Source organism: Mycteria americana, chromosome 6, assembly GCF_035582795.1.
Source record: "Mycteria americana isolate JAX WOST 10 ecotype Jacksonville Zoo and Gardens chromosome 6, USCA_MyAme_1.0, whole genome shotgun sequence".
Classification (NCBI taxonomy): domain Eukaryota; kingdom Metazoa; phylum Chordata; class Aves; order Ciconiiformes; family Ciconiidae; genus Mycteria; species Mycteria americana.
Genome location: NC_134370.1, coordinates 4,543,376 through 4,565,304, shown reverse-complemented (window position 1 = coordinate 4,565,304; position 21,929 = coordinate 4,543,376). Strand labels below are relative to the sequence as shown.

General features: G+C 39.2%; 1 protein-coding gene across 2 annotated transcripts; it reads left to right on the top strand.

Annotated features, from left to right (window-relative positions):
• Positions 1-792: 792 nt before the first annotated feature.
• ABRAXAS2 (abraxas 2, BRISC complex subunit) lies at positions 793-21,370 on the top strand. 2 transcript variants are annotated; one of them, XM_075504374.1, is made up of 9 exons: positions 793-941; positions 2,099-2,189; positions 5,249-5,285; positions 7,888-7,954; positions 10,581-10,771; positions 11,380-11,499; positions 12,169-12,253; positions 14,179-14,293; positions 19,149-21,370. In XM_075504374.1, exons 1-9 carry the CDS (start codon positions 870-872, stop codon positions 19,613-19,615), a joined length of 1,245 nt encoding a protein of 414 aa, XP_075360489.1. In that variant the 5' UTR covers positions 793-869; the 3' UTR covers positions 19,616-21,370. The 2 variants fall into 2 exon arrangements, with proteins under 2 accessions (XP_075360489.1, XP_075360488.1); XM_075504373.1 differs by lacking the exons at positions 2,099-2,189; positions 5,249-5,285; positions 7,888-7,954 and having other exon boundaries at positions 834-941.
• The last annotated feature ends 559 nt before the right edge of the window (positions 21,371-21,929 follow it).

Sequence of the window (21,929 nt, the reverse complement as noted above, 5' to 3'; positions counted from 1 at the left end):
TTTCTACGAAACGGCAAAGCTCCCAATGAGAGGATTTTCATCACTGCAATCCATATGGACCACCTAAAATCAGCGCAACCTTTTAAAAAAGGATTTATGCTCTTCATTAGCGACGAATTTGAAAGTTCACAAATGCGTTTTGCTTTCACAAGGCTTTTTGCAAGTATCTTAATACTACATGCTGAAATTTATTTTCAAACCAGTAACAATTCTGGCATTAGAAGCAGGCAACGGGGGTGCAGACATGCCACCCTGCTGCTGGATGACCCGTGCGGGGAGCGAAGCCAGCGGCCCCCCGGGAAGCTCGGGGCGTCGCAGGGCGTCGTCAAGGGGACGCCATTTGCAAAATTAGAGCCGCAACTTTTTTTCCTTTGCGAAGCAAAAAGGAGGACAGAAGAATCCTGGGGGCTTAGTAAGTGTAAAACATCCCCTAATGGAGCGCCCAAACTGAAAAATCCAACAAGTAGGAGTGACGAACGGCACCGCTGCTCAGCCAGCTCCTGCACCGCTCCATGTGTGCGTGTCCTGCAACTCCTCGCCCAGTCCTTCACAATCTACACAAAATACCCAGCTACCTCACGCCATTTCGCAGGCCTGAGGCAGGCCCCAGGCTCGGGTGAAGGGCGCCCAGCAGCCGGCCCGGCCCAAACCGCCCAGCTCGCTGCCTGCCGCACGGAGCTGGGCCTCGGCCCCCTGACCAGCCCAGGACGGCGCCCGTGCCGCTCCCGAGGGGCAGCGGCCCGGCCTGGCCCGCCTGTGGGACGGGACTACGCTTCCCAGGAGCCCCCGCGCCGCTGCCGGAAGTGGGCGGGCCGCGAGCGCGCGCGCGGGGACTTGTGGGCTCGGCGGCGGCGGCGGTGGTCTCCATCATGGCGGCTTCCATCTCGGGCTACACGTTCAGTTCCGTCTGCTACTACAGCGCCAACAGCAGCGCCGACCACGTAGGTGCCCGGGGCCGCCGCCTCCCGGCGCGGCGCGGCGGGGCGTCTCTCGGTGCTCCGGGGCTCCCCTCCTTCTCCGAGCAGCGGCCGGGCCGGGCCGCCGCAGCCGTGCTGCCGGCCCGCGCCGCCGCTGGTCGGGCTCCGGCCGGGGGTAGCGGCCCCGCTCGGCTTCTGCCGGCGACACAGAGGTTCCCCTCGCCGGCGGGGGCCGCTGGGCCGCGGGGTGCCGCCCGGTCCTGGCTTGGGAGGGGGCGGGGGGGTGACTTGCAGACCCGCCCGGTGCCGCTGTTGGTGGGGCCGTCGGCCGTCCTGCGCGTCCGGGGCATCGCCGGGCTGGGCGTGGGGCGGCGGGGGCCGTGCCCCGGGGGTGCGGGGCTCCCGTGACCTGCAGGAGAGAGGCTGTAGGCAGAAAACGCGTGTGTAAAAGCTGCGTGTGTTTGTGTGCGTGTTACGGGTGCTGGAAAGCCAGCGCTACTGCAACTAGTCCTGGCTGCAATGCAGAAGGGGGGTGTTTCTAAATCCCTCTGTTCTGTTGACAAATTTCTAGTCTGAGCTTGCTCCCTTATCTCCGCACCAGGAACCGGTGCACCCGTTTCAGTGCTTTTGGCAAAAGCACCTCATTCCTGCTGCTTCTTCTTCCTCGTTTTGGGTGGGGATGGCGAATAAAAGATGACTTAAAGTTGCCTCCGGAGTTTTATGATCTCTGGTATTGCTCAAGGTCCAGCCCAATCTCCGTATGTAAATTTGAGTAAGCTCCTGCAGATGTAAACACCGGTTCCCCTTAGCTTTGAAGGAACAGAGCAGCAGTGGTGTGGTGCATGGTGCTCGGGCCTCCTCATCCACCCTGTGCCTGCGTAGCTGGGATTGCTTCTTTATGTAATCTATGTTTGCCTTACATAAGTTGCGTGTTACCTATGGAAGCTTTCAGTAGAATTTTTGGACAACCTATTCCTATAGTGTTGTGAAAGGATGTTGGTAAATCGGAAGATCAGCCTTGGTAAACTTAAGGACAAGTTATACCTACTGCAGCTCAGATACATCTTTAAACCTAAATTTTTGTTTTAATTCTTCCATTTAATGCTAAGAAAGTTACAATAAATTACTGTATAGTGGGTTTTTTTCTATTTTTAGTCTTTTTTTTTTTCTTGAAATTGTAGGAAGGATTTCTGCTAGGGGAGGTGAGACAAGAAGAGACCTTTAGCATTAGTGATTCACAGATCAGCAACACTGAATTTCTACAAGTGATTGGTAAGTAAAAGAACTTTGAGAAATTCTGAAAGGAGCACTGTTCATTTTTTTTTTCAATTTTCAGTCCAACAATTAAGTAAGAATTACTTCACTTGTGAGACCAACACAAGATGTTCCAGTCTTTCAGAATTGCATTTGCTACATTATTTCTGTGTTCGTGGTTGAGATGTGAGGAAAGGGAACAGTCATTTGTTAGATATGGGGTTTTTATGCATCATCTTTTGTGGAAAAAAGATTGTTCATTGAAGACATTTATCTGTGTTTCATGATGGAGAAATTATTTATTTGGCTTTTGGTCCTGCAGGGAGTTTCCTGCTTGATATGGTTGCCTGAATGCAAGCATGTGCTCAAAATAAAATAAATGCATTGCTTGATTTACTAATACTGAAAGAGGGTGAATTTCCAGTAGGGAGTTTGGATGGATGGATGGCAGTTGATGACATCATAAACTGTCACAGCAAGGTTTGCTGAGGAATATTTGTTAAACAACTTACTCTATTGATAAGCACAAAGACTGTACAGCTGATGTGTTGTCGTTGTGAAAAGTGAAAGAGGATCTAAGATCTTGCTGTTAAGTGTTGTTGGTTGAAGTAGATATTTTTATACATGAGTGAGAAGCTGTTGCATGTTTTTAGCTCTATGGTTTGTAGAAAATAGGAAACCTCTGAGAGAAAATGCCTTTTTTTGTTTATGTATATATAACCCGATGTTAAAATACATCTAAACCTTCTTTAAAAACCCAAACGCGTACGTACCTGGCTTTGTGGATCTGATTCCAGGTAACGTAGCAGGGTCTGCATAAAGCTTAGCTAATACACAAACATCTTGTGACTGACTCTCAAATGTTATTCTGATACAGAAGTAATGATCTGTGAAGGTGTGCACTCTGTTACCTTACATCTCAAGATACTTGCCACCTTAAAGTAGTGATGGTTGTGTATACAAGAATGCAGAAGGTTAAGTGGTTTTCTGTTCCGGTTATTCCTGAGGAAACATGGGTGATAAATTGACTGTGAAGTGTCAATTAATTACAGTTAATTGAGCTAAATTACAAAAAATAAAGGCATAGGATTTTTTGTGTGTGTATATAATCACTGTCAAGTATTGTATGAAGGAAGGTAGCTGATAGCTGTGTCTGTTCAGGCAAAACTAGACATGACTATTCTGTGGTAACTGATCTTGGTTATTGTTGACAGTGTCATACAGTAATGTCACCAACTGCAGCCTCAGTGTGATTTCATAAACCAAGTGTTTGTGGTGTTAAAAATTATTCCCTTTTTAGATAATTTTTGTCACTTTCTGGCTGACGGTTATTTTCTGAAAAGGGAAATTACCCATCTCTGGAGACCTTCTGGATATTTTCTTTGTTTATCAAATTTTTACTTCAGTATTTATTCATCAACATTAGCTCTTGAACTCCCAGCTCAACTCATGAACTGAGATTGGCAGTTTTGAGGCACTGTTGTCACGGACGAGTTTTAACATTCTTGCGTGTCTGCTGCCTCAAAGCTTAGTTGTGTTTTGAGTATATATGTCTGTATATATAGTACATATACTATAAATATAGATACAATAAGTCAACATGTGAAACCCAAGTTTAGAATGATGGCTGCTTCATGTGTTCTGAGCAGAAGGCTTGTTGTTTCCTGTTTTTCAAAAGCAAGGTCTATGTAGCAGTGTAATAACATGAGAATCAAGTAAGCATTCTCAGTAGTTGTAATCAATATATTTGCTGGAAGGAATTGGTCTAAGCTGGAATAATTAGACTTACTGACTTTATTTAGCAAATCATTTCCACAAATTCCTTTATGCCAGTGTAAAAATATGGTGTTGATACACTTTTTAAACAATCCCAAATATATTCCAAATAAAGTAACTGTAACAGCAGCATCATGAGAAGTTCTTGCCAGTGAAAATGTACGTTTTCTTGGGCAGTACGCCTGTCATGGATGTTCAGGGCCTTGTTTTGATAGTGGCTAAATATGCTGAGATGCTAATGTGTGTAGTCTGTTGTTCTTGGGAATTGTGATCTGATTCTGACTCTGCTGAGACTGCAATCATGAGCAGCCTGTGACTTTCAGAACAGCAGGTGGTGAGTCACTCTCCAGGAAGGAAGAGTCTAAACAAAGTTGTTGCTAAACACTCCAGCGGGGTTCTAATATAGGAGCTTGAAATGTTATTGCTACATAAGTGCTATTCAGTCTGAGCAAATACAGCTTCAGACAAAAGTTATGTGATCAAGGTATAATAGTATGAATAAATGATAAGCTGTATTTGGTAAAAAGTTGGAGCAGAGGAGAACTTTAAAGACGTACTAAACGCTGCAAAAAAGTGAGTCGTGCTTGGTGTTAGAGAGCTAATGTGGATTGGATTTTTGCTCTTTTCTCGCTCTTCTCCGAGATTACTGATATGTTACAACCTTTCTAGGTTAAATAAGCATCTTAGTGTTTATTACAACCTCTTCAATGAAAAAAAATACTGCTGTGACTTTTTAATACTTCAAGTAACAGAATTATAAATTGCAGCTAACAGTTTTGGAGTGGTGTTTAACACCTTTTCTCATCATAGATTCTGTTTGCCTTGCCTGGTTAAATAATCCAATGTATAGCATTTCAGTTATTCCTTTCCCTGTCCCTTTTTTTATTCATTGTTGCTGTTACAAACAGTGTATATGAATGCAGGTAAACTGTTGTGAAAAGGTGTATCAAAGAAAAAAAAAATCATAAATGCATTTGTGAGGAGGTTACAACCATAAAATAGTATCAAAAGTGTGTATTTGAGACTCAGATGTATCTGTGTGTATCTGAGCAAGCATGTCTTGCTTATTGTTAAAATATTTTCCTCTGTAAAATGGCAGATCAGAAAGAGAAACTACTTTCCGGGTATGGTGCAATGTCATCAAGTGTTGTTGAGACATTAAGGGCAGTGTGTGGTCTGACACAAATGTTTATTGGCTCAGTAGCTGTGATGTAGAAAGTTCATGAAAGATATGCCACTGTAATTTCTCTTTACCTTGAGCGGTTGGACATATGTCTCTGTTTGTTTGTTTGTTGTTGCAGAAATCCATAACCACGAGCCTTGTTCAAAACTCTTTAGGTAAGCATTTTCTGTTGTCTTTCTGTGTTGCCTACAGAATATAAAAATAGGTAGCTCACTGAAATATATTAGCATTTCAAATATACCTACCAATGCTTGCATTGTTTGCTCATCTGATGATATTAAAGAAATATGTCTAAATGGCACCAGCCATGACAATGAAAGTATGAGTTTACAGTTTTAGTAGCACTTACCTCAATATAAAATGTTGGGTTAGGAAGTGTGCTGATGTAGCTAGTACAGTACTTATGTAGCTAGTACTTATTTCTCTATCTCTTTGAATTTCCACCTCATGTAGTTAGTGGAAGTAGGATAGCAGTCAGATCAAATCATATCACTCTGATAATTAGGCTGAATGTCAAAACCAATTTAAATTATCGTAGTCTTGGGTTAGCTCTGCTTGGACCTGGTGGGTCACAGGACACCTTGTGTGCCCTAACCTTAGTAACTTGCTGGGTTAACAAGTTGTTTTGTAGTTAGTTGTACTGACTTGCACCAACTAATTATTCTGAAACTTTCAGCTTACTAGGTTTTTTTGCCTTCTGATCTCCTGTACTCCAGAATTTAAATTAAATATAGGTCTAATATATTCTATTTAGCAGCTTCCATCCATTTATATGTAGGTTTTCTCTGTAGTATTCACTTGTTATACAGTGATGGCTTCTAACTTGCTGTCTAGAAATTCATTTTAGAAGGAATTCCCAATTAATCTCCTCTTGTCTTTATTTAGAGGTTTCCAGCCAATTAAGAAGACACAGTACCTTAGATACGATGATTGACATTAGTTACATTAGAGAGAAAAGCTGCAGTCTGTCATTTGCTGTCTGATAATTACAGAGAGGGTACTCTTAACTCAGTGATTTAAATGCTAGAGACTCTACACATCAAGATAATATCCCACTGTCTAGTAGACTCTTTCTGATTCCTAGTGATGCAGCACATATCAAAACTGATCACGTTTACTGCTTCCCCCCAGTCAAGAAGTTGGTTGTTTGTAACTGAGCTGATGGAGGAAGGGGAAGAAGTCTGTATTTCACTGCATGCTTTCTGCACAAGAAAACTGATGAATTTATTTACTTTGGAGCATAGGGGGAACTCCCACAGCTCACACAGCCTTTATCAGTACCAGAGCGTGCTGTTGGTTTCTCTGTTCCCTTAGTTGTAGCAGATGCTGATTTTGGGGCATTCTGCCTTATCCTTTTGACTTAAGTGTAGCCAGTCTGAGGAGGCCTATCGCTCATCCACTCTATTCTTGTAAGCTGACACTGCTGATGTTGAGTATAACAGGCTTGGTTCCAGTGCTTTTACCAGCACGTGGGAACTGAATAAGAAGCAGGGATTTTGAAAAGACCAATTTCTGTCTGTGCAGTTTTCAAATGGAGGTGTTTCGTTACGTACTAGTTGCTCATCCCATAAGAAAATTATTCTTATAAAGCATAGAAAGAGAAAGAATTGGATATCCGCTACTTACAAGAATGTATAAATATTGTGAACATGAATTGAAAAGATTATGCAAATATTGTGTAGTATCTCAAATTAGTAATTAGTTATAGTCTTAATATTCACAATAACTTGCATCTTGAAACAAATTTTATTTCCACCCTTATTTACCAGCCAAGTACTGAGCTCAGGATTTTCTGTTGTGGTTTTTTTTTTTTTACCCCCACACACAAGAGTTGAGATCATAGACCTCTAAAACAGAGTGTTTTCCTGCACTGCTTTAGGTGTTAGTGATATCAGCTCTTGAAAGAGACTAAGGACTTGGCAGGTAAGTCGAGGAGGAATCTGTTTTCAAATGTGTTTCCTTTTATCATGAAGTGTGATCTACTAGAATTTATAAATCTGTCTACACAGACAGGTTTATAAATTCTTAAATCTGTCATGTCCTCAAAATAACAACTTGTCAGGGTTTGGGCCTCAGTTCTGTAAGCAGAGCCATATGGAAAGACCATGATACTTTGGATTCTTTTCAGTATAACTATTTTGGCTTCAGGGGTCCAATCATGTGAGTCTAATTGCAGGACTGGAGCTCAAGAAATTGATTTGTAGTTGCATGTAAAATGGCCCTGCTTTCCTTTCTTCTTTGGCAGGTAGACCTCTTATTATCAAAGCACGGTTTTACAGAATGCTGGTCAAAATAAAATTACACAGTCCATTTATGTATGTACCCTTTGTTGTAGGGGCTGGCAGGGAAATACGAGGCATCAAACTAATGTGTGCAATGAAAGCATTTTAAAACTAATAATTACAGGCATCTTGTATTTCATTACTAGTGGTTTAAAAGGGGTTAGAATTTTCACACCAGCTAGTCTTATGCATCTAATTTAAATGCTCTGCATCTTCCTCTGAGCAGCTGCATCTGTCTAGCTGTGCAGTCAACCTAGGCTTCTAACTGTGCTCTATATAGCAGCCGAGTTGGATATCTTAAGTAGGTGAAGTGAGTAGTGACCTATGTTAATAAAGGTAAAACTATAGAAGTTGCTTTGTAATGTATAGAATGCCATCTATTTGAAGAACAGTCAAAGTATAAATGATTTACTTTGTGTATAATGTGTGTGTGTAAACCGTGTACCTACCTTTCTCTCTTCCTTTTTGGTTCAAGCTTTTATGACTATGCAGGCAAGGTTAATGAGGAGAGTTTGGACAGGATTCTTAAAGACCGAAGAAAAGTAAGTTTTCTATCTTTTCTTCCTGTTCTAGCCGTTACAGCCTATAATTAGAAAGAGCGGTTTTGGAAAACAAACAAAAAAAGGTAGTTAACTAGAAGAAATATTTTCGTTCACAAATCTGATGGTTTGTTTTGACCCAAGGCTTACCCTGTACAGAAGTTGGTGGATTTGTGGTACTTAGGTTACGTTGGGGGCAGTGTCTAAATTCCCTGAAGAAATGCAAAGGATTTAAGTTTAGGTCTCCAAAAATGAAGGGCTAGTATTAACCCACTCACATTTCTGAGCTGAACATGTAGCATAATGATTATGTACTCTGCTGCTGAAACCAACAAAAATGTAGCTGATCTGAAAATCTGTTCTGAAGAGTTCATTTAAAAGAGTTGTAATGATACAGCCTGGCAATTGCAATTTTTGCACTGTCAGTTTTAAACTGGAAAAACTGTTCTATCAGTTATGTCGGATGTTGTCATAGCTTTACGTCACGCATATGTTGTTAGTAGCACAACTAGTACTAAGAAGATTAAATTTTAGTATTTATTTGGAGAGGAGTCAAACCTTTTTTCAGTGTTTCATCTCATTCCATACTTGTAGTGCACTATCTTTCTAATTACTGAATAACTGATCCTGAAGTTCTCATGAACTGATACATCGCAGAGCTGAAGGTGTGGTTCCTTATGTAGTGAAGTGAATCCACCAGTCAGCTTGCTCTGGCTAAAAGACGGATGACTGACTTGCATGGTTGAACTTGTGGCAACTGTAGACCTTCTTAGACCTAGCAGGGAAGCATCACTGGTACATGAATTTGGCTCACGAGGCTTGGTGAGTGCCAGAGCTAGTACAAGGTAGGGGTGGTTAAAACAAAACCTTTTCTCGTTTGACTTATTTTTACAAAGCAGCAGCAAACTAATGTCATTCCAGCTGCTTGTAGCACTGCTGGTTGCATTTCAGTAGTAGCAGAGCTACCTGTCAAGGCATGACCTGTTGGGCTTTTGGGATTTCTGTCCTCTACAGGTGACTGGAGTGTGACTTTCACTGCTCTGAGTAAGAATGCCTACTGTGTGAATTGATCATCATTATGCAAAGTGTGTGATGACAGTGGCTCAGTTGCAAATTGAATTAGCAGTCTTTACTTTCTGTTCACCTCGCCCACCTGAACTGTGGACTTCTGCTTACAGACAAGGCTTACACTGAGGAGGGTTCTTTAGGGAAGCAAATCCTAAATCTGTGCAACTCCTGCAACACTGATGATTGTAATGCTTTTTTCTCGTCTGTTTCTTCCAGCAAATGCTCTCAGAATAAATTTCTCTGTGGATACTAAAGTATTTATGCTGAGTACATAGGTGCTTTGTTTGTATATTTATACATACAGATATGTACATCTCTATGCTGATGATGGAGTGAGTTTCCAGTCTCAGATCCTGAATTCTATAACCCCGTAACTCTACTGTAGAACACTACAGAGCACATTAAGTTTCCCTTCAGGAGACAAGGCAAAAAACATAAGTAAAAATGTTTGTCTCCCACTAGTTTTCAGTTGAATTTTATTTTGTTAGGACCTACCTTACAGGGAGGCTCTGGCAAGAAGGATTATCTGTGGTGAGAAAGCAGGCAAAACTGGAGAAATTAAAACTTGCAAGTGTCATGTGACTAAATTAAACTTGTGGGATAACAGCACCACAGATTTAATGACATTAATTGTCATAATGTCAAAAAAGAAAGAAACACTGCTGTCTGGGAACCAAGACAGTCTTGTGTTCTCTTTTGTTAGCAAACTAAGAACATTTTATTACATTCAGACTAAGTAATTGTACAGATTTACTATAAAAAGTTAAAAACAATGCTTCCTATTTTATTTAACACGGGAGTCGTATTGTTTAGTATGTGGAATCTGCTCTATTCCACTGAATATATACCTGCAGTCTTAATGCATCACTACATGATAGTGCCTGTTCCTGGGACTCTTCCTAAATGAAATTGTTAATTATGTGTCCTTTTTGATTAATCTCTTAAATTGAATGTTAGTTTACATGAAGTAAAGAAGTTTAATGCACATTGTATTCAAAATAATAATTGAATTAGAATGGGTCTTATCTGATGTGCATATGAATCTTTCACAATTCAATAGACAATGAGGTAATTCTATTCTTGTACGCAGCAGATTAGTCCCCTATGTCTCATGAACAGACATGAATTTGCAAATATGTTTGCAAAGCACTGGAGGTGTCTTACAAATCAATACAAGTGAATAGGCAGTTGAAATATTTAAGCTAAAGAAAACCCACATCTGCTGTGTTTGAAAACAGCTCAAGTCTAATAATTTGAAGATGCTCCAAGGTTTGTTGCTAAAATTAAACAAGTGAAGTATATTGGAAGTGGGATCTTGAATGCCACTGAGGACACACAGGTGTTTGTAGCACAATAAGGCTGAGCAATTAATAGTTGTGTTGTAACAGGATGTCACTTGTTTCGGGTTATTTAATAGGTGCAAGCCTCTAGTAATTCAGTCTGATTTTGTTGTAATAAAGCTTATCACATGATACCATAGTTTTACGACTTTATTATAAGAAGGTAAATCCATATCTCTCAGTTAATACTTTGGTTTTTTTCTGATGTACTTTGATTACAGAACGTTATTGGATGGTACAGATTTAGGAGAAACACTCAGCAGCAAATGTCATATAGAGAGCACATCATTCATAAACAGCTGACACACATTCTTGGAGTGCCTGATCTCGTCTTCCTTCTCTTCAGCTTCATTTCCACTGCAAATAACTCAACACATGCTTTAGAATATGTGCTTTTTAGACCAAACCGAAGGTAAGCAATCTCTGTATATGAACCAATCCTCATTTTTCATTCTGCTTCTTATTGCTATTCTTTATACTCCAAACTATTTTGAAGCTTGTACGATTACACGTAAAGAAGGCTTTGTGTTTGTCAAATGATGTCTTGGTGCACAATTTTTAGTGACGACACACAATTGTGTACAATTGTTAGTGATGACTTGCGCAGCTTTTTTTCTGTGCAAGTAATTTATAAATTAAAGTTCTGGGGTGAGCAAAAGTTGTTTTCAGTCTTTAAATCTTCAGACAATGACAACAAAAAAATGTAAGAGAAATCAAATGTCAGTACCATGTTTCTTATAATAGACCTGAATGTAGCTTCACCCTTCTTGTATCTGTGGTAGTTTGCATGCACAAGTAAAAGGTTCTAAGAGGTACAGAGGCAGGGCCATCTCAAGGGAGTTTTTGATCATGCGTTTATTTTGAACACAACTTCTAATATTTAGCAGCTTTTATAATAAACCTAATGCAGAAGCTTTAAAATTAGATGAGTTATGATGATCAGAGATGGGATAATATCAGGGCTATTGCAAATAATCTTTTGAATATGAATTAAGAAGTCTTTCTGAACTTTCTCTACAGGTATAATCAAAGGGTGTCACTTACTATTCCTAATCTAGGCAACACTAGTCAACAGGAATACAAAGTTTCTTCAGTGCCAAATACTTCTCAGAATTATGCCAAAGTTATTAAGGAACACGGGTAAGGATTTTTCCTTTGCAAATGAAGTACAGTCATCAAGCTCTACGTTCTGTACCTTCCAAAGAATACTACAAATATGCATTTCAAGCAGGAAAAAAACTAGTTCTGGAGGAGACTGGTCAGTTCTTACTGGGCTTTTTTCCTGCTTAGAATTGAATCCTTTAGAAGAACAAAGGGGACTCAGTGCACTAATCAGAAAAGCAGAGTTGGTATGGCCAGTCGGTGCTGTGGGCCTTCTGGCTGGAAGTTTCTTAGTTGATTTCCACCCACCCCTCCCAAGGAATTCTGTGTGCAGGCTTGATTTAAAACTTGAACTCTGACTTGGAAGTGTTGAAGTCTTGTTGTTTATCTTAAGTAATTTTAATTAACTGCTGTAAATGCAAAGTAGCTCTTCTTGACTGTTAACAATGAAATTATAGAAGCTTAAAGGTTTCTGCACAAGCTTAATCTCATTCAAAAGGGACTTTATTGTTCCAGAAGGAATTTTAGTATTGAATATGCTGCTGTCCAAATCTTGATTCTTGAGAGTATGGTACACTTTTAGCAATACAAAATAAAATACATTTTAGAAATATAGCAATAGACTGCTTAGCAGCAATTCAAAGACAGCATGAGCTAGAAACTTGTGTTGTCTTTTCTAACTAATGATTTCTGCTTTCCTTTTTTTAGTACTGATTTTTTTGACAAAGATGGAGTGATGAAGGACATCAGGGCTATATATCAGGTTTATAATGCACTTCAGGAAAAAGTACAGGTAACTTTCTTTACTTAATATTGGTCAGTATGTATGTGGCATCTTTTGTCCTTTGGTTAAACCAGGAGTGGAGGAGGTGGAGATTTTTAGGTTTTTCACAACTTATCGTGAACTGTAGGAAAATAAGTCTGACTTTAATAATGAAATGTGTCAGTTTTTATTTAGTGTGTGCATTTGCAGTGGCTGCTGTAAAAGTGGTTGGTATGAATATTATCAATTCTTTCTCTTCTGCAAGTAAGAATGATTTAATGCTTAGTGGATTCTGGTAGACGTTGGCTATTTTTAAGAGTATGCATTGAAGAAAAGCCTTGCTGAAGGCTGTGGGGATTTGCGCAGGTTTAAAGGCTTGCCTGTGTGAGTTTAAAAATGACTGCTGGCTCTTGGTATGTAGTGTGCAGCAAAGAGCTCCATCTGTTAGTTAAAACTTGCGAATGTTTTGTGTAGAGCACGAGTGAATCCTGCTCCAAATGTGGCAAAGCATCTGAAAGTGCCTTGAGCGTCAAATCTACTAAATGTAAGCTTGTCAATTCACAGCTTGTCCGATGTGAAGAGCAGTGTAGCTCTGCTGCCTCAGGAGCACAGGCATCTGCTAATTGTGCTGTACCCACAGATTACTTCCAGGCTTTCCCCTTACATCTGCCCTGGAGGGATTTGTGTGTCTGCTCCAGCTTAGCTTTGCTGGTTGGCACATATAGCAGCAAACAAGGCAGTAATTGCTCCATCCATCCCCTGACCCTCCTTGCACAGGAGAACTACTATTTTCTGGGGGAAGCTGCTACTTTCTAACCTGCCTTATAAGGTGGGTAGCTTGCAACAAGAAGGCAGACAGCTTTCATGCCAGCTTCAGGAGACATGAAAATTTATTTTCAGAGGTCTATCCCATTAGCTAATGGTATTATTCTGTAACGCTGTTTTTGCCAAGAGCGCATACATCCTTTCGTGCTCTTGCTGTTGTTTGAATAAGTGCCTGGAAAAATGGAAAATGTAGCATCATCAGGGAGTTGTCTTCCTACCTGTTAAAACTATGACTTTGTTTTATTTCACCATGTAAATCATGCTGCTGTACATTGTTTACAGAGCTTAAAAGTAACTAAAGTGTTAGCTAACTTGAGGAATTTTTACCTTTAAAGTGACTTTCACAGAGAATGTTACAGGACTGGGAATAAGTTTTCTGGTACAGCAGCTGAGACACATGTATCTGCATTATTCACCAATTAGTTGGGAGGGGAGGGTTTAAACTTTATAAACTTCTAAAAATTAGATATAGAACTGAAATAGATAATGTTTTTCAACTCTGTAAGTAAGATAGTAACTTTTTGGAGAAGAAACAGTAAATGGCTAGTGGCTTACTGTTTAAGACTCTTCAGTGCTTTTAGAGTTGTGTGCTCTTCAAAACTGATCATGTTTAATGATAATGACCAATACTTAATTTCTGAGAAGTAAACAATATCCAGTATAACATGTTTAGATTAAAAAAGAAATCAATATTGTCCAGAAATGTTTTTAAACTTAAATCCTTCTAGGAAAATTTCACATTTATTTCCTAACCAGTATAGGGAGATCTTGTTGAAAAATCCATGGGTCTTGTTTACTTAATAGAAGTATCAGTTAGGAGATCAGCTTAAAAAAGGCCAAGTCTCTTCCACCAAGTAGGAAGAACTGACTTTGGATCTCGTTACAAATCTTCCTGTAATGATGAATTATTTGGAAATGCTTTTCCTGTCATGCAGCAGTTGGAAATTGGCAACAGCCAGTAAATAAAACTATCTTCGGGTTGAATATTATGCTCTGATACAGTTAACTCCTGCTCTTAGTTTTGTGCTCTTAAATGGCTTCTTGTCTGGTAGTAGCTTTATTAATGTTGTCATGGAAGTCTTTCATGTATATTTTGCAAAATCTTAGCATATGTTATGTTTTTCTCCTAGGCAGTATGTATAGATGTAGAAAAAAGTGAACGTGTTGTTGAATCTTTTCAAGCTGATGTAAACAAGTTAAAAAGGCAAATCGCACAAAAGAAAAATGAAAAAGAACAAGAAATAAGTAAGTTGCCTTTTCATTTATTTGTTTCAGAAGCAGATGCTGTAAGGACAAAATGTTTTGTGGAATTATTTTGAGTTGTATTCCTGACAGCTCATAGCAAAAGAAAAAAAATCACATTGGGAAGGGTATATGATGGATTTACATTGAATTATACCTGAACTGTGGAAGTACGTGTACTGCAGATATTTCTGTAGGAGTCATCCAATGTTAGCAAACTTAAAACATAGGAGAGGGACAAAGTTGTACAGAAAGAACAAGAAAGTCGATTCTGGAAATAACACAGGAAAAGATCAGTTGTAGGAAAGGAAAAGTGGAGCAAAGCCAGGAATGGAAAAAGCAAATCTAAACAGTGGAGAGATTCCTCTTGAAGTATGACATAGGAACGGGGTACTGTGTTTACAGGCCAGTAGCTATCAACGGTTTTTTGAAATCTTTATTCCCTTTCTCACTCCCCAACCCTATCCCCAAATACAAGCCCAGCACCATAAGTTAGAGTTCAATTATATTACTGGACACCAGACAAACTGGGTGAAGGAAAATGATGAACATTGTAGATTATCTGGAGTGTTGTCTAGATGATTTTTGACCTTGGAGCTTTTAGTGGATGTATCAGGATTTTCACCACTGATTTAGAGGAGACCATCTACACTTTTATCCTCCTCTCCTTCTTCATAGTTACTGAATCCTAATTTAGTCAGCATTTTTTGCATTATTTGCTGACTTAGTGGTGAACATGATTAGCATTGAAATGCCACTTTTCAATGTTGAACTAAATCTTCCCAAAAGTCCATCCTGAAATCATTCCTATCTTCAGGAGTACCTGCTAGAAAGTGGAAGAAACTACTTAAATGCAGAATATTGTTGGAATTTGCCTACCTGTTTCAGGTACCATATCATCACTGATATGAATTTCAATCTTTATTAGTTTTAATTCCATGAAGCTGCTGAAATATTGTCCTTCTTGCAGTGTGTTGGGGGGATTAATTTTGGGGGAAGCTGAATTAGGTAATTCTTTGATTTATTCATGGCAATACAAGCATGATGGTCTTCTCTTTCTAGTGAAGCTCTGAATGCAGAAATTATAATTCTGCTGTGTTTTGAAGACCTATATTAGTATTGAGTTGATTGGATTTAAGTTTCCATGGTGCAAATAAGTCCCATTAAAAATCCAGGTTTTTATTAGGGTTGGTTCTGCATTTTGTATTCGTAGTACAAGTTTTCATAGTATGTATTTAGGACTGGTAGGGAAAGCCAGTTGTTGTTTGTTTGGGTTTTTTTTTTTTCCTGCTCCATAATTTTCTGAATCAGTGAGACCTATTGTTTGAGCATACTTGGCTGGTTGCCACGCTGTCCCTCCTTCCTAAAAATTGAATGTGGCTTCAGGAGACTTTTGCTTAGCAGTAGATAAGTTTTATGAAGAGCCTGGACATTTCCAAGGAGACATTGCTGACCTAATTTAATTTGTGAGTTTAAGGGAAGACTGAAGGTAGAGAGTAGGAGCAGAGAATAGGCAAATGTGAAGTAATATTTAAAAAAAAAAAAAAACATAAGCAAATTACATATTTCAGCAAACACTGACTCTTTTTTTCCATGTTTTGAAATGATAAGCAAATAACCAAATTTTGTAACTTTATCTGCAAGGTGTTTCTTATTATTTGTGTATCTTGTTATCTAAAGCTGTGTCTGAGACTAAAAGATCACTTGGATGGGTTAACACCCTAAACTCTGCAATAGGCCCCTCTGCTGCTATGACTGAATACTTTTTTTTTCCTCCAGGCAGCAAGGTACTGTTATCATAGGAGCATTTTAGAGCAAAGTTTGATCTGTCAGCCCAGGTTCTTCCTTCTCTGAACCTCAAAGCCAAGGTAAAGAGCCAGCATCAGCCACAGACCATTTGAAAGATGGAAGTGGCATGAGTCACTGCTGTTTCCTGCTTGGCTGTAGATGAAACAGCCAGGGAGCTGCTACTACACGAGCTAGCGAGAAGTAGAGATGGGTATTTAGTGTGACTGGAGCTGATCCCAGCCCATATGGCAAAAGATGGGGGAGGAGGAGGAAGAGCAGTCGGTGCTAGCCTCTAGATACTACCAGTGAGATGCAAATGCTGGACTGAAAATTTATGCCAGAGCAGATAATCATGTGAGAGGGCTGAAACAAGAAAACACGCAGCTTGTATCTCTGCAATATTTTTAGATGTGAGTAGCTAAATACTGAAGCTGGCCTTCTGTTCTCTCACGTTCTCGGTATCGGGAGAATTTCCTTATTTTTAGTGAGTTAAATGTTCCAGTTAATCATTCTCTGAGCATTTGATTCAAATTCATGCAGTAGTGTTGTGTGAAAGCTTGTTATTCTTACAAATTTGTGGTTAACAGGTTATGACTTTAACACTCTAGCATAAAAGTCAGTTGAGATCTTACTTGCCAGATCACTGAAATAATTTTGTATGTGTAATAGCATATTTTAGGGTATAGTGAGTGCTGTGCACTTCCCAGCTGCCAGGAAATCTCCCACCGCAGTTCTTGTATTGTGGACCAAAAATGGAGTGCTGTTATGTAGCCACTTGAGGGAATATGCTCTTTTTATTACTGAAGAGATCTCATTGACTTGATTAAAGGAACTCTTCAGCCTTGATTTTTGCTTTTTCCAGAAGTATGGTGTTACAGTAAGTAGAGCTGATACCATTTTGTCTATCGCCTAGCTGCAAGGCAGCTTTACAGATACCAGTGTCAATTCTGACAGATGTTTGGAGGTTAATAACCAGTTAGAAACCAGTCAAAAACTTAAGTCTTTCCCAGTGCTTAACAAACCTTCCTGCAAGGAAGTTTTTCCTCCTGTCTAATGTATACTACTCTAATTTAAGCTGCCTTCTGCTTACCTTTCCACAGCAGCCTCTTATGTACATTTGAAGACTGAAACTGTTTCCTCAGTCTTCCCTAATTATCCCAGTTAATACAGTCTTTCCTCTTAGGTCATGATATCTAGACCTGTAATGAGTCCTTTTCTTTTGTAGAGTTTCTCCATTTTTTCCCTATTTCTTAAACTGTGGTGTTCAAAATTAGATATAGTATTCCAGTTGTAGTCTTCACCATTACAGTACATACTGAAATAATACTTACCCGTTTCTCAACAGCTGAGCACGCTTAATGCATATTGATATTTATAGTTTACATAAATCAACAGTAAACCTGTGTTTCTCTTCTGCAGAAGGATGTAACTGTTCCTCGTTGTGCAGTTTGTGCAGTTCATTATTCCTGTGCATGTCTTCCTTAAATTATTTTCCAAGTCATCTCATTTAAGATCACTTTCAAATTCCTGTTCTGATACTCTGTTATACTTGCAGCTATTACTAGCATAGTACCATCTGTAATTTTAATAAGCATATGCTGATTAAATTCCATCATTAGGTTGTTAATGTGAGTATAGTTCCGGTGCAGAGCTGTGGGAGCTTCATCTTGATGAGTCTTTCCAGTGTGACTGTTAACCATTGTAATTGTTCTTTAACCAGTTCTTCAGCTATTTTTTTAAATCCTCATAGTGCTTATGTTACTGTCTATTCATTATGAAACATGGAGACTCTATGACATCCTTAAAGGTGGGAAATACCTGTGGCTTTTGGTCTTGCTTTGATTGTTAAAACCACATGGATTGGAAAGAGACCCTTTCCTTAGTGGACACGTTTGTTTATAGAAACTGTCTAACTGTACAATTACTTAAATAAAATTCAGAGCATGGAAGTGGTGGTTTTACCCATTATGTATGGCTTTTTGTAGGGAGCAGGTTTCAGTGTTTGTGTCCGACTTTTCCAGGTACAGTGAACACCACTGTGGTGTTCCAGTGTTACACTAGTGCGAGAGCCCTGGTTGTGCATCACTGCGCTAGGGATATAGAAACACAGGTTCAAAAGATGATTCTTGCTCAGCTAGCTAGTTAGCAATCTAAACATGAGAGATCATGTGAATACAGATGTTTTGGCTAGCAGAAGGTGAGCGTGATACGTGGTGGTCTCAGCAGCCTGCTAGGCTAATCACAAGCATTGGGAGGGAAGGTTTTTAAAACAGTAATTTGAGGGAAGAAGACAAGGTAACTCTTCTGCTGGTGTTCATGAGATTGTCGCCTAGCACAAGGGGCGTTGCAAGAGAAAGTACAGAAGTGTGATTTTAAGATGTAGTATCAACAGCAGAAGCTGATTATGGTCTTATCAAAAGTGAGTCAAGCTTTCAGTACTGATTAAGACATAGGTGGAGAGGAGCAGGCACAACGAGCCCTACCGTAGCTACTTTTTGATGTGAGAAGGAACAGAGAAATACAGAGAGATGATGAGGTGGAAAGAGCAACAGGTTATGGCAACTTCCTGTAGCTGTGTTTTTAGGGGACTTAAACTGGAGGAAATGAACTGTACAGGATGACGGTGCCCATAAAAATGTAGCACACTTGCCCTTTAATTTATTTGCTTTCTGAGGCATTTTGGTTTTGAAATGGGATCATTAGGATAATCAAGTTGTGCTAATACTGATGAGTTTCATGGATGTACTGCTGAATTTAGGGAAGATACTCTTTGCCAAGCTTAAAGAGTCAGATGTAGTAATAAGATTTGACATGATGGTTAGGGATAGTGTCTCATATAGTCATCAATACAAAAATCAGAATTGCCAAGTATGAGTAGTGGAGACTGAGATGAAAAGATGCAGTGCTGGAGTTTGAAAGCAGTGCCAGGGATGAATATTTAATAATAATAACCAGAAAGAAAGAAGAGAGAAAAGCTAAGGGCTGGGTGAGTGTGGGATGTTACAGATAGGTTACATAAAGTATATTGCAAAGTAAGCGTTAAGTACACCAATGTTCTTTGCTTTTGTAGGAATGCAGCAAGCAATTTTAAGCAGGCAAATGCCAACAGATAACTTGGAACCTATGTTTGTTCCACGAATGTCCTACACTGGATTTGCTGTGGAAGGCTGCACACTTGAAGATTCGGATGTCTCTGATCCTCCCCCTCCGTATTCAGATTTCAATGCAACCAATCAAGAAAGTACTGTTGGTCATGGTCTCCTAGAAAGCAATGTTTTTATGCCTCGACCTCAAGCAGTAGGTTCTTCCAGCTATGTTTCCACAAATGCAGGATTGAAATATTCTGGTAATGGAGCATCCATGCCATCTTCCCAAAGAGCAGTTGGTGACAATGTTGATGAATCAGAAGACAGTGATTATGAAAATTTGCTTGAACCTACGGAGTCATCTGACAGTGAATACTCACAGACAAGGGATTCACGACCTTCAGCACATCCTGACGGTGATTCCAGGAACACTCAAACTTCTCAGATTTGATAGGGGGGAAGAAAATCCACGTGACACTGTTTTTTCATAATTGTTACAGAGAGATTTTGGGGATTTAACCTGGAGGAAATGAACTACACAGGATTACTGTGCACACAAAATGTAGAAGACTTGCACTAGATGGTTTATTCACCTTGTGATACATTTTGCAAGTTTTATAATGGAATCATTAGGATAATCAAGTTGTACTAATACTGATGAGGTTTCATGGATGTACTGGTAAATTTAGGCAAAATGAAATTTATAGAGATCTTGTAGCTTTTGTTGCCGTATTTTCTTTAAGACAATAAATTGGGATGTAGTCACTAAGCACAGTTAGTCTACAAATAATGTTCTCAAATCAAAACTTACCTCTTGCACTATCATGCCTTGAATTTTAATTTTTGAAAGGGAATAAATATATCAGCCGCCTTCAAAATAGCTTTCTATGGTAAGCCAAATTGGCCTTTGCAAGCAAAGAAATTTTGATAATTCTGACAAGCCTGATTGGAACAGATGTGGTCTACCTTCTTCTATCGGCATGCTCTTTTAACAGAGAAGGGGTTTGTTTCAACTTTTTTTACTAGCAGAATGTGTGTATCACTTAAAATGATGGTTGCCTTTTTTTCTGTAAAGGGGGGGGGGTGACTGGTAAATCATCCAAATGAATGTCATAAATATAATTATTCTGGTTTCGCTGGGTTTACAATGACTTTATGCCACACTAGCCTCATTTATTGTCTCATTTGTTGTTTTAGCATAAATACGAAGTGCACATACAGGAGTAAATGACTGACAGAAGTAGTAAATTCCATCATGATTGGACTTCGGAGTCTGCAAATTGCAAACATCAGAGACTGCTTCTTGCATTTTATTTGCATCTGAATATTGGATTTACGCTTCTAGATGAGTTTTATGTAATAAATAGGGGATAGGGTAGGAGAAGATTGTTTGGAGAGTCCCCTGGGTTTACCTCTTCCTCTGGGTGAAATGTGTAAATGATTATTTTAATTTGAATTACAGCTCTTGTCAGAAAATTGCCGTTTGGGATAAATGAAGTGTGGTATATTTAGAGAATTTCATGTTTGGATGCACTTATTTTTATTTAAATACTGCTTGTATGCTAACATTGCCCAAAATATGTGAAATTGTGCCACTAAGAAGTTTGTTTTATTGGACTTTATCCCTGATCTGTAAATGAGAAAATACAGATTTTAAGATGAGGTTATCTTAAGCATTTATCGCTTTGAGGTGTCCATAACCACTTCTTTGGTTTACACCCAGAAGAACAAAGCAGTTGCTTAAAAGTTCAAATATATCGGATTTACAAAAGACTAAAATTTCAGTATGTATTGTATATGTAGGCAAAAGTCTGTTCATTAGCCTCTCCTTACCTGTACTAAATTAAGCAAAATGACTTTGGAAAAAATGAGATGTTAAAATCACCACTCTTCTCTCGAGTGTTTCCACCTTTAAACATCTAGTGGTCTGTTTTAACTATTTTACATTATTCTCATTAGCCTTAACTTGGTGCATTTTGTCTTTGAGTGTTGCAATCCATTTAACAGAGAACTTGCTCTGGTGTTACCGCTGGCTATCTGCAAGCACCTGTGGTTCAGGTGGTATAGATATGTGTATGTCGAAATCAGAATTGACAAGATGGCAACTACCGTTTTTATTTTTATTCCGCACAGAAACCTGCAAAATGTACATCTCTGACAAAGCAGTTAAATGTGACAATAAAATCTTATTTAATCCTGTAACTTACATTTTACTATTTGTCAGGTTCTCTGTCAGTGAAATAACTCACCGGAATACAGAAGCGCAGCTCAAAATCGATGGTTTGTTAAAGCTAGTCTGTCTGTAGGACTAGGAGGGGGATTTGATGGCGGGGGAGGAGGTAGCACTATACTTTGCATATTGCATGGCTGCCACACATTCTTACGATTATGTTGATACAAAAATCCTTGAGTTCTGGAATATTTTAGTAACAAAAATTCTGCTTGTTTTTATGTAGAGTATGTAGGTGATGAGGAGCAGAACGAGTATGTAATCATGTCCTCTAGCCAGTGCCTATCTGCAGGTACTTTCATTTACTGTAACTGCTTGCTCAAGAACAAAGGGTGTGTCTTTATTTTTTTTAATTCAGATTTTATTCTGGTACAAATACATGTGAGTGGACTCTGCAGTTTTCATTACAGTCCTGTTAAAAATAATGGTGTTGGGTTGTGATCTGTCTGAACGCAATAGGGAGCAGCTTTAATCATAAAGAAAACCAGAGCTTCATACCCATGAAGGTTTCCGTGTCTGACTCGTGAAGAGTTTC

Excerpts from the sequence above, each read along its gene's own strand:
- ABRAXAS2 (XM_075504374.1), top strand. The coding sequence starts at position 870 with ATGGCGGCTTCCATCTCGGGCTACACGTTCAGTTCCGTCTGCTACTAC. Across the intron at positions 5,286-7,887 it reads CCTTGTTCAAAACTCTTTAG|CTTTTATGACTATGCAGGCA; the intron begins GTAAGCATTTTC and ends TTTTGGTTCAAG. Across the intron at positions 7,955-10,580 it reads TTCTTAAAGACCGAAGAAAA|AACGTTATTGGATGGTACAG; the intron begins GTAAGTTTTCTA and ends CTTTGATTACAG.